This window comes from Brachycentrus maculatus, unplaced genomic scaffold, assembly GCF_059751285.1.
Source record: "Brachycentrus maculatus isolate JH-2025_06_01 unplaced genomic scaffold, ASM5975128v1 h1tg000148l, whole genome shotgun sequence".
Classification (NCBI taxonomy): Eukaryota; Metazoa; Arthropoda; class Insecta; order Trichoptera; family Brachycentridae; genus Brachycentrus; species Brachycentrus maculatus.
This window is the reverse complement of record NW_028280901.1, coordinates 881904-895746: the sequence shown is the minus strand read 5'-3', so window position 1 is coordinate 895746 and position 13843 is coordinate 881904. Positions and strand designations below refer to the sequence as shown.

General features: G+C 31.8%; 1 protein-coding gene across 1 annotated transcript in view; it reads left to right on the top strand.

The window, feature by feature from the left end:
* The first annotated feature begins 4774 nt into the window (after window positions 1–4774).
* Window positions 4775–13843, top strand: part of slo (calcium-activated potassium channel slo) — a 116289-nt gene continuing 107220 nt past the window's right edge. Inside the window, exon 1 of the mRNA XM_088261165.1 lies at window positions 4775–5098. Within this exon, the coding sequence (XP_088117291.1) occupies window positions 4787–5098 (312 nt within the window). The 5' untranslated portion in view covers window positions 4775–4786. The remainder of the gene's footprint in view (window positions 5099–13843) is intronic.

Here is a 13843-nt window from a genome sequence, read left to right as displayed (position 1 = left end):
GTGGTCATCATTTCTAAAATAATAATGCTTAACGCATTTAAACTATGAAATTTTGTATTAATTGTTATTATTATTTTCTATTATTTTTTTCTTTGTAAATAAAAATAATACTTGACACTGGCAGAAACATCCTTTAACTGGGTGAAAAAAAAAACAAAATAATGCATTGAAACCATAACTCCCAATTTATAAAATAAAATAAAATAAATATTTCAAAATGCATCTTACCTTATTTTTTAATATTCTATTCGCTGTACCTTTTATTGTTTTATATTTTACATTGTGCCTGTGTTTTCTTATTTTTTACTTTCTTATCTGTTTTTCCGCCTTTTCAACCTTAATCTCATGTCCCAAAATGAGTGATGGAAATTACTCATCGGTAATATTATACAAACATATATATGATTTATGTATGTAATATGTTAAAATAAATAAATAAAATGGTTGTTAAATGTATCTATGGGGCGTTTGTCCACTACACGGGATTTCACCGTCCGGCAGTCCGGTGTTGAAAAATGAAAACGACTACGACAGTTTAGCGTGATCGAATTTACGTGCAACGTGTTCACGCACCGATCAAGAGCTCCGATCAGAAGAAAGATGGACAAAAGGACAAGCCAATCCACGCCAATCGTCGTTTTAAAATGCTAATTAACGTGCCGGACGGTAAAATTACACGGAATTAAACGGAATTCCGGGTAGTGGGCAAGTGCCCATAGGGTACCACGTAAGAACCGGTAAAACAGGTTCACAAAATATAATTTATGTTTAATAAAATCCTAAATCGTGATTTTGTTTCATTTAATTTTGAAAACGTTGGGATTGGATATGACAATATGGTCAATGACAGTTTACGTCAAACATAGTATTATTTATGTTTTTCTTACTATCTTCTTGAGGACTAGTATTCGTTAAATAGCAATTTGATTGTATTTTACCCCAGGTAACATTTGATGTTATTGTTTTTTTAACACCGTTTTTGTATTGAAAAATAAGTTTTTCTTCGAAATAAATATCGCTCACTCCTTTCAACAACGTCATATATAAAAAAATCTTCAATCTTCAGTTGTGCGTGTTTTCGGAATGCCCAGAAAATGTGCTATATCCCAGCAAAGCGGCAATATTTACCCGCTACAGGGCAGAAAGTGTTGTTTTCGAAGAAAAGGTATTGTTTAATTATTTTTTTAAAATATACTGAATATTTTTCAAATGGAGAAATACCCTCAGGTTTAATCTAAAAAAAACTGTTGCACAGTAAAAAGTTCAATAAGTGGCTTGATATTTATTTTTTATACATTTTATTATATTCTTAAACATTAAAAACGATCTCCTGAAAAATCAAGTTTTTTGATATATGACGTTGTTGAAGGGAGTGAGTGATATGTGGTTTTGAAAAGTAAAGAGTTATTGAAAGTGTTAGATTTAAGCAATGAAAACATTGTATACCGCCATCTGTAGGCGTCGGATGTAAGCAAGCAGAGGTGCGCAAGAGAGCGGCGCAGAGCGAATAAGAGGATCTACGACAGCGGTCGGTCGATTAGAAAAACACGTATATTGTTATTAAATAAACTCAATTAAAAGTTAATCTTTGTTCTCTTTGCATCCTTCCCTATTCCCGTCAACAGAAAGGTAAGGGGCTAAAAAAGATAGAGACATATTTTTCAATAGATATTGTAAAAAAGAAAATAATATCCCATATTTATTATTTTAAAAAATGGGCATGACCTGATGTATGCATTACCAGAAGCTAACTCAATTTTATTCTTGCGAGTATGTCCTTATAAAACAGTATACAAAAACAATTAGTAGAAAACTAGGTAGATTTCTGGAAATGTGAGTTGGCATCTAAATTTAAAACATGCTCTATTGAAGTTGTCTAGACAACTTTTTGTTTTGTTTTTATAATTCATCAATGCATATATTTTTTACTGGATTTGCATATTTAAACCGTTGATTAAATTTATTTAAAGTATTATATACAAATGTAAGACAATTTCATTAAATCTCGATAATCTCGGGATTCGGAATTAGTAATCTCGGGATTTTCGGGGATCCCGGGATTATTTTCCCTTATTGCTATCTAAAGCATTGTTCCAACGAAGCGACGTTATTTTTGTTTATGTTCCTCGATTGGTTTTCGTTGCTTGAAATTTAGGCCAGATAAGTGCTTGTCCTAATTAACCGTTGGCTCAATTAAGCGGAAACGACCGTATTTATTTAGAGCAACACCCGGGAAACGAACCTGAAATCATACGGTAAACCAACGTGCTAATTACTATACTATGGATTACACAATGGTGCAAAGGGCATTACATCAAATAAATGTAAATTTGATCGCTTATTATACATATATAAAGTGATCAGTCCTGCGCTTCACGTACCAGTCTAGGGTAATATCGTCAAAGTATTCAGCGATTGCTTTGAACTTTTGCACAACGTTGCATTCAAATACGCTCCTGAGCATATATTCACGTGTAACAGGTATTTTTACTAGGGATAGTTAAAATTATGTTTTTTTAAATATCTTTTTACCAGCAATGGCAGCACCATCCTTTGAATGTAATAGTAACGCACGCAATATTAAATATTACTTATGGCGGACAGCGTGCTCCTTGACAGTTGTTGTCATTAATGATTTTCAATATTTTCAATTGTATTGTTATTTCATCGATTTTTTCCAATATTTTCATTGCTTCAAAAACATTTCAAAATTATACATATCAGAAGAGTTTGCTTTCTATTTTCTTTATTTTATTTTTAATAAAACTGAGCCACGCTGAGGTACAGCTAAACAAACAAATATAGTGAAAAATATTTTAATTTATTTTGACCCCAACGGCAATCGAACCCGCGACTTTCAGCATGGTAGTCAAATATACTTCCATTATGTTATGGAGTCGGACGAAACTTTGGATAAATAAAGATATCCAATTCTGTTCAAAATTTGTAAAAAAATCATTAATTTAATTAATTTTTATTTTGTGATTAATTTTAGTCAACGTTTAGCTCCTTTTGAGAAAAGATGTCAGATACAGAATTTACAAAAGTTGTAATAAGCTTTCGTTTTTGATAATTAATTTACCAAATTAAAATTTAACTAACAATTTTAAAACATCTAATGTTTTCGAGAAAAATACAAACGGTATAGTTTTAATCACCATCAAAATAATTAATAAATCCACAATATAAAGTCATTTAAGAAATCGGAATAATAATATAACATCTAATCGATAATGGTGATTACATGCGACATGTCGCTCACTCCTTTCAACAGCGTCATATATTCAAAATCGTCAATTTTCAGTTGTGCATGTTTTCGGAATGCCCAGAAAATGTACTATATCCCAGCAAAAGCGGCATATTTTTAATTTAATATTTACCCGCTACAGGGCAGAAAGTGTTGTTTTTGCATTTTGAAGAAAAGGTATTGTTTCATATTTTTTTTAATAAACTGTATTTTTTAAATGGAAAAAAACATTCAGGTTTTACCTAAAAAGATCTGTTGCATTGTAAAAAGTTCAATAAGTAGCTTGATATTTATTTTTAATACATTTTATTATATTCTTAAACTTTAAAAACGATCTCCTGAAAAATCAAGTTTTTTGATATTTGACGTTATTGAAAGAAGTGAGCGATATCTGTAAATACTCGTTCACACTAACTCAAACGATTTACATGACGTAAAATTAAAAGAAAAAATGTTTTCAGTAGAAAAAAATACTAATGAAGTGAATTCAATAATTTTAGAAAATATAAGCTGTTATAAAATATATAGTTATGAAATTGTAATTTTTACTATAAATGCTCCTCAACGACATATTGCCTTTAATGCAAATTGATAAAAACTTAGTTATTATCAATTTTGCATTATATGGTATATATTAATATATTTTAATTTGATAAAAAAATATTAGTAATAAATTTTGTTTATGGGTATAAATAATTCATACCTAAATTGATAAATTTCATTGTTTTTAACAATATTATTTGAATAATTCATTGAATAATTTTGCAACATTTAGAATCTTTTGATTTTGGGATAATTTTCATGAAAAGTTTTTTCAGGACAGCGTTTTCCTGAAAGTCGTTGCAGACGCGTTTGTTTATGAGTCGGGTGGGTTTTGTTGAGTTACGAGCCAGCGGGGTAAGTTTTTCGTAATGAGTAGGCCGAAGAAAGTGAAAGCGGGCGGCGGTCGGTCGGGTGTCGGGTGTCGGGTGTCGGGCGTGCAGGGCGGAGGGCGCAGCGGGCGGCCGCCGCTGGCGCCACCTAGCGCGAGCGCCGAGCGCCGAGCGCCGAGCGCAGGCCGAGAGCCAATGCGCGCCGCGATCGCAGACCCGCTGCACGTCCGTAGCGACCGACATGTCCCGCGGCCGGTGCGCGCTCTCTACCTCCCGCAGACTCCTCGCCCCGCAGCGGCCCGAGCTCCCTTAGCGTCCTCGCGCTCAGACTGTACTCCGGTCGCGTTCTTCCTGGCGTCAGTGCGTGATATGGTCGACTTCTCAGTCCCGACCTCCGGGCGATCGTCCTCACCAGCCCTAGGCCGGCCGTGCTCGTCCGAATGACGAGTCGGGCTTCATCGATTTGGCGCGAAAAAAGTCGGGCGGGAGGCTTCGCTAACCGGGAAGGGCGGGGGCGGCGCGCGCAGCCGCCTATCGATCTCGGCAGAGCGGTTAGTTAGAGCAGTTCGGGCGGCAGAGCGAGCGAGGCCGGTCGGGCTTCACGAGGGTAGGCGGGCCACGGGCCTGATGGGGCCAGCGCTCGGGTGACGAGTGAAGTGGCGCGTCCATGGCGTCATGCGAGGAAGCGGCCACCGAGCCGACCCCCATCGACGACTGCCTCAAGGTCCGAAAATGGTGGTGTTTCCTTCTCTCGTCCATCGTCACGTTCCTGGCGGGGCTGCTCGTGGTGGTGGTATGGCGCGTCGCCGCCTTCATCTGCTGCCGCAAGGAGCCGGAGTTCTCGCCCAACGACCCCAAGCAGAAGGAGCAGAAGGCCGCGCGCCAGGGCAAGCAGGAGTTCGAGGGCACCTTCATGACGGAGGCCAAGGACTGGGCGGGCGAGCTCATCTCCGGGCAGACCACCACGGGCCGGATCCTGGTAACTCTCCCCTCTACTACACTTCCTCTATACCACACTCACTCCTTGCCGCCTGACCTGCATGTTATCCCTCCATTCCAGTCACCCTCGCACCACATCCATGACTCGATGTTTATTCTCTTTGTCGAATTATAAATATTTACGATTTCAGGCATGCCTACATAATAATATTTTGATCTACGCATTTTACTTGTCAACCCAACTGTCAAATTCAATTAACTCGAAATAAGATCTATCCCTTTTTTGAAATACGCTAATATTTCAAAATTAAATTTCTATTTTGCGTTGTTTATGACTTTAAACATAATATAATGTGAATGACATTTCTTATAATATTGGAAGTATTTATTTTGAAAAATAGTCGTTGTAGTAATATATCCGCTTAATGTCACTCGATCAATCACCCACGACTGCGACGTTTCTGAAATATAATCGCAGAGAGAAATTTTCAGCTAGCATTCCAGTAATTGGTTTTTCAGGCGTGTCCTCTGTAGCGTAGCAACCTCCATCTTTGGACCAAATTCGGAAGCTAGTACGAACCTTTTTGTTTGTACCAAAACAGAAGACTCGGTACCTATAACAATGTTCCGAATCTCTTTGTCTCGGGATCTTCTCGCCTATAAGTGATAAATAAGGACGTCTTGAAGCAACGTTCGCTATCTTACAAACAATGTCCTTGGAAAAACTCAATAACGTTTCGTTATTTAATGAATAGAAGCTAATTCTTACACTTTTTCAACAACGGAGACACCTTCAGTGAATCTTAATTTTTCTTATTTACATAAAAATGGACATCTAACCGAGACAAATATATGCTACAAAACATTACTAATTTAGGTAATTAGGTACCCACACCGCTATTTTTTGGTGCTCTTTCTAACAAAACACGTATTCGTACATAAACAAAATTATCATAGCCTTACTTGTATTTGTAGAAAAATCACTAAATCTTATTTTGGTAAAACAAGCGTTTCTAATTGAAACTAAACGTTTTGAATACATTATGTACATGTATAGATAATAGATTGTTTTTGTTGAATATTAGTAAGTAATTTATATCCTTATCCTTTTAAATGTTTATTTGTTATATGCTTTGAGTAACTTTGAAATTCATTGGTAAGTAAAAAAGTTTTCTTAGTTTTCTTCGGTAATTAAGGTGAAGCAAAGACAGGATGTTGCGAGGTTTTAACAAATTTAAATAACAACATTTTGAGTGTGTCCAAATACTTGTTCACAAAATCTGGATTATCTTCAATTACATGAGTTATTTTCATATTATTTGACATATCATCAAAGACGAAGAAGAATATGGAAGTCTGGGCATTTACGGGGCTGACGACCGTCATAGGCTGGTTTAAGTGATCACTTTACACACGTGTAACATTCACCAATTCTACCCATTATTGACAACCACACTAATCAAATTCTTGGAAGTTCTGTATATATGAACCAATTTAGAAACCTTGTTCTTGAATCACTAGAAATCTAGTGAAGTTCTAGTGATTCAAGAACAAGGTTTCTAAATTGGTTCATATATACAGAACTTCCAAGAATTTGAGTAGTGTGGTTGTCAATAATGGGTAGAATTGGTGAATGTTACACGTGTGTAAAGTGATCACTTAAACCAGCCTATGACGGTCGTCAGCCCCGTAAATGCCCAAACTTCCATATTCTTCTTCATCTTTGATGAGATGTCAAAAATAATATGAAATTTAAATAAAATGTACTTTGACCCTTAGCATTCCTTAATAATAAAAAATATAACTATTTTGTAAATCAAATGATCAATTGGTTTACAAAATGAATTTTAAAAAGGATCTCGTAGATCAGTAACATTGCAGAGTATGTTATTATTTTTTTACTAATTTTGCCATGTAAAGCCGAGCCAGACAATGGAGTTTGCGTAATAAATACAATGTCGAGACAAAATCGACAAAGGAGTTCTAGGGGTTAATGTAAATAATATACTTTAACCCTTACCACTCCCATGTCGAGTGAGGTTCGACATCGTATTTCATACGCCAACTCCGATGTTGAATATAGCTAGAAATTTTTAGATTATTTTTATTTTTTTTAAATATACATAAAACGTTTGGAAACAATATAATAAGGCTACTTTGAAATAAACTTTTTTTTTAATCAACAAAGTAATAGGTGCAAGGTAAAAAAATATATAACGAAGGAATTAAGTAAGGATAAGGTTTTATTTATTTGTGATAAGCTTTCTTTCACTCGTTACGAGTGATTTTGAATGGTAAATGTTAAGAATTTTTTAATTTGTATTTTAAAAAACATGGTAGGTACCTATTGTTATACTCTGTGCTTGGCACATCATAATTTTGAAAAATCAGAGATACCTTTTCGTTTTTTTAGCTCAAAAAACGAAAAAGCATTTTCGTTTTTTGTATCAATAAAAAAGCTTTTTTTAACTCATCATTATTCCAAGACATTGTGTAATTAATCATTGCACTTAAGTATACGATTTTATTAAAATAAATTCCCAAATATTTGAGATTACAGAAAATATAAATTTTCTCTTATGCAAAGCTATGGCGGTTCTTCAAAGGAAATCAGATCATACGCCCCTGTTTGCCCATTTTAGTGTTTAATTGACCGCAGCAACTTTGGGTTCAACAATTATTACCTCAGTAATATTTCTGCACACCAATCAAGTATATGAAAACTACACTATATGTAAATATGTAAAATATTGTGAGAGTTTGTCCAAATCTTTGTTCTCAAATCTGGGTTTGTCCATTAAGAAGTTGTTTATATTGACATGTCAGCATAGATGAAGTAGAATATGAAAGTTTTGGATATTTAAGTGCTTACGAATACAGTGCTTAAGCCAGCCTATATATATATATTTATATATATATATATATATATATATATATATATATATATATATATATATATATATATATATATATATATATATAAATATATATATATATATATATATAAATATATATATATATATATATATATATATATATATATATATATATATATATATATATATATATATATATATATATATATATATATATATGTATTTGTGTATATATATATATATATATATATATATATATATAAAAATATATATATAAATATATATATATATAAATACATATATATATATATATATTTATATATATATATATATATATATATATATATATATATATATATATAAATACATATACCGTGTATTAATTAGTTCTTAATGTACACAAAAGCAATGTGCTTATATTTGTATTCGCATCCATGACATAAAAAACCTAGTTTTGCTTAATTTTCCCAAAAATCATTCTTAAATAAATTATTACAAGCTACTGAATTGTCGGTTCATATTCGTTTGGGGATGATTTCAGCCCTCGCTTTATGAATTTTCATTACGTGATAACGTATAAACTCGTAGCGCGTGATTACTACGTATATGAATGCGGTAATTATTAATTCCGGCAGTTGCATATTGCATTCGTAGGTGCATCGGAATCATTATTCTAGAATGCATATCGCTTGACACGGTGCTATAATTCCGTCCAATGAATTTTGATTAACCGTCATGCAACTCAATGCAATGGGGTTAGTTGGAGACCTCGTTATAGAAATTCTCCTATTGGAAATATTGTTCTATTTTCATAGACACGTCCTTTTGCCACACGTCTTTATCAAGTGACTTGGTTTATAAATTATAAAATCTATTGATTCGCCAATTATATTGTGAAATAGTACGATTTCATTAAATATGTTGGATATGAATTATACGAGCAGGTTATCATTTATAAACATACATATATTGATATGAAGGGATGTTTTCCGAAGTTAGTTGTGGATATAATAAATTCACGTTATTCTATGAGAAATTGATTAGTTCTTATTAAGGGTAGCTAGTTATCACCCCTACTAAAAAGAATATTAACAACATAATGGAAAAATATTTTCAGTATTGTGAAATGGACATAATTGTACCATTTTGTAAAAACATCCATTAGTTTCATAGGGAATTTCATAATATTTAGAATTCACTAATTCAGTTGACATTACTCTTACAGTGCCTATTTTTTTATCTACCGTGCACTTTTAATATGACACATATTAATGTTAAACGAATTGAAGTGTAATTATTAAAGAAAAAAATAACATTAAAATTTAATCAATAGTCTGTACAGTCAATATTCTTAAATGTGGCTGTAAATCCGTTTTAATTCTTGTAGATGTGATATTTTAAAGAAAACTTTTGTTTAATTTCTCATATTGGTTGTAGATTTCATTCATTATTGGGCGAAACTTCTTTAATATAAAATAATTTAGATTATTACATTTTTGACTAGATATGTTTTTCAAAAATAACTTTAAAATTTCACTAATTCAAATATTTATGCTCAAATAAAAGAGATATTAACCCTAAAACAGTTTCTAAAAACAAAAATCCTTTATTTTGTAGTAACTATTTTTAGAAACATTAATAATTTTGTTTTTAATTATACGTATACAAATAGTTAATAAATAAATATCACCATATTAATTATAGCCTCTCCATAGGTATAAATGAATTAACTGCTTTAATAAAACCTTTACTTAATAATTAAACAATGCCTTGATATCAATTAATTTGTTAATTAATTTTATAGATTGACAGATAAATCAAGACCATTACTACCCTTTCTGGGTAAGAAATATTACAGAAATTTGCGGTCGCTTTAATTGGTCGCGAGTGTTGTAATCCACCGAGACCCATTTCAATTTACTTGTGCTATTAATTAATTACATTCAATAAACTTAAATTAGATTATCTACATCAGGGGTCGGCAGACCGCGGCTCAGGAGCCCCATGCGGCTTTTTCAATGGCATTGGCGACACTTCAACTTCTGCGGCCCTAGTTACTTGTCTTATAAAACTATACATATTATTTTTTGACATCTCATCAAAGATGAAGAAGAATATGGAAGTCTGGGCATTTACGGGGCTGACGACCGTCATAGGCTGGTTTAAGTGATCACTTTACACACGTGTAACATTCACCAATTCTACCCATTATTGACAACCACACTACTCAAATTCTTGGAAGTTCTATATATATGAACCAATTAAGAAACCTTTGAATCACTAGAACTTCACTAGAGACATCTATTGGTGAGATGTAAAGAAGCTTTTTACTAAGCAGAAACTCTTATATTAGTATGTGAGGTCCGAATCCTGGATTATAATCACACACATGAGAAACCCCAGAAAATACCATTTTCATTTTTATTATTAAGCTTATTATTTGACCAGATAATTTATGTACAATATTTTGTGAACACATTTGGACACACTCAAAATGTTGTAAAACTATACAAATTAACTGTTCCAACTAGCAATATTTACAAAACGCCAAGTGTTTTGTTGTATTGAATTATTTTTATTGTCTTATATTACGAGTACATAGTGAACTGAGCTCTTTATTTTTTTTAAAATTAAGTAGTATCTTACTATAATATCATAGCTTCAAATACCATAGCAATCTTGTATGATAAAATAACAACTCAATATATAGTTAATTCCATTTCATTAGGAAATATATGTAAGAAAAAATATAAAGTTGTTTTAATACTATATAAAATGAAGCTCCACCAACAAATGTCAACTTAAATGTAATAGTAATCCTGATTTCATCTAATTATTATTATAATTTAAATTTATAAAGGTACCAGTAAAAATGTTGCAGCTCCCTGCAAATCCTAAAATTCCGATTACTCAATATTTGCTTTTTTTATTCACCAGAAAGTTTACCTTAGAATATAAGTATTTAAAAATTGGCAATAAATCGTTCCATTAATATAATCGATGAATAATTTAACGGGGACCTTTTGTCAAATAAAAAACCACATATTTTCGCAGTATTTTTTTAATACGCGTTTATTAATAATTTTAGCATAAAAAATTAAAATCGATAACGTCATCTATAATTTTGAATAGAATTAAAATTATTCAAAACCGGTTAAAAATTTACTATGAGATAAACGTAATATAGCTTAAACTACTTATTTAGCACTCTTTTTTAGCACAAATTTTCTGTTCTTTAATTGCACTCAATTAAATACTATATTGGGATCTATTCAAATTGTTCCCATCAATTAAAAACAGAAACAAATTATTTGGAATGACGACAATTTAAATGACCGCAAATTGATAAAATATAAGTTTATGAGTGCATCCCGAGAAAACAAAGTAATTTATTGCAGTATTAATTCGAGCCAATTATTCAATGATGTCATGGTGGTTTTCCTAGTTGATAAATTGACTTAAATATTAATGTGCGTCTATTATATTATGTTTATATTTATTAACAGTCAAAACTCTCTATTTTCAATAAAATCATTTTAAAAACATTTATAAAAAAAATATTAAAATAATAATACGCAATAACCTTTGTCCGCCTCCGTAGTGTAATGGTCAGCACGCTCGGCTACCGTTCTGGAGGTCCCGGGTTCGATTCCCAAGGGCGGTAAAATAAATATTAGTGATTTTTCACTGTCATATTTATTTATTATTACCCTGGACTGGTACCTGAAGCGGAGGGCTGATCACCTTTCCTTCATGTGTAAACGATCAAGATAACACTGCGTTTATATGACGCAGTGCCCTATGCACCATTGGGTACGGATAAGGGTTTTATTATTATTAACCTACTATGTTATGCATTAGCCTTACGTCGCGTATACACATTTATTCGATGAATATCATTTTCCGCTCAATGTTTCAACGAAATGTTATTATATTAATGTTTTGATGGTTCCTCAACACACCCCCATGGACTTATTTAAATTAAATAAAAACAACTATCATTGCTTAAAAAAAACATTGATGTCCTGTTGCTTGCTTGTACAGTCATCAAATGAACGAATATTAAAATATAGCCTGAGACCAACAACAAATATAAAAAAATACTCATTTTACTACATTTGAACAAAAAAAGGTACTACTAAAGTCTGCGTATTATTTAACTTAGTACACCAAAAAGTTATTTAAAGATACTAGTATTTTAAGTTTAGGGACGATCCAAAAATAGTTCTTTCCAAAGTTTCCCGTTTAGTCGATCCAACTCAATACAATGTTATTTCACCCTTTGTTTTTGACTCACCCTTTGACTCACCAAGGTTATATTCGTAACATCGTCATTTATAACTTATCAACTATCATTAATATCATAATTAAAACTATCATAATTTTAAAAAAAAACACAAATAATATTAAAAAACTTAAAAAATATATAAAAATTGTATTACCATGTTAGTATTCGGCTCAACACAGGCCATGCCTAAAGAGCCGTAATACATATAGTAAATGTAAATATGAAATAAATATGTATCTATGTATTTATGAAATAAATAAAATAAAGAAATAAATAAAAAATTGTAAAAAAAAAATATTTTTCATCAAATGATGTGAATCAACGCACATACAATTTTAATATATAAAATGAATTTTATATTTTTTGTGTACATCACATAATGTTGCATTATATTGCTGGTAAATTATATAATGTAAGAGAGAATAGAAAGCCAAATCAATCTGTATTTACGAATACTCTTCGCCTCATTCACATTCATGCTCCACCTCATTCTTAAAAGTATTCATTATTAACTAGCTGTACCTAGCTCATCGCTACTGTGGCTCAATCTGGTCCAATAGGAAAGATATAAAATAAAAAATACACATTTCTGATATATATAATTTCACAATGCTTGTAAAGCAATTAAAAATATTATCAATCTATGAAAAAGCAATGTAACTGAGTTACAGCAACTGTCAAGGAGCAAGATGTTCGCCATTATTAATATTTAGTCTTGCGCATGTTGCTGTTACCTTCAACAGATGGTGCTGCCATTGCGGTAAAAGAAGCTGTTTTTCGAACAAAACATTTTTTTATCTGCAAACTATTAAAAAATTGATATAAAAACACTCTCGTATTTGAAAGCAACGTTGTGTCAACTTTTCAAAGCAGTTGGTGATTAAATTTAGGAGATAAAAGATTTTATATAAACAAACATTTATATTTTAATTTATATACATTGCACCGGGCATTGCAATCAGATCATCTGAGTGGTAGCCAAACATATACACCACTATAGTACACTACAGAATTTCATTTAATTTTGAAATAGTGAAAAATCAAATGCAAAATAATGAAAATAAGAAAAATGATCTTTTAGTATAGGAAATCTTGGATCAATACGTCCTAATTTGCGAAAAAAAAACTAGTTTAGTATTTTCCCAAAGGCGCCGGCGCCTATCAATATGCATATATGTTAGTGCACTCCTTTGCAATCAATGCAAATTTAAAACATACCTACTAGCAGTATGCGTGGCGTTACTCTTCTTTGAATTCAGATTACAATCAATTATAATATGGTGTCAATTAATTACTTATGAAAACATTGTATTTACATATTTTCGTACGTGATTTCTCTCTTCGGCAAGCCATGGAATACATAATATCGAAATTGAATAAGTCAATATTAACTATCTGTTATATTAACAAAGTTGGTTTACAAATTTGTGTTGTAATACATAATTAATCAATAATAAAAAATATTGTTTTGAATTGTACGTTATTTTCTACTTGTTCTGAATTGCGTACTTTTCCAAGAGGACAATATGAAAAAACTCTTACCACAAAGATTTTTTTTCGATTTTTAAAAACCTAATTTATGTTTTGAGTACCAAATTGAATATTTTGTCTCGTTAAAAAT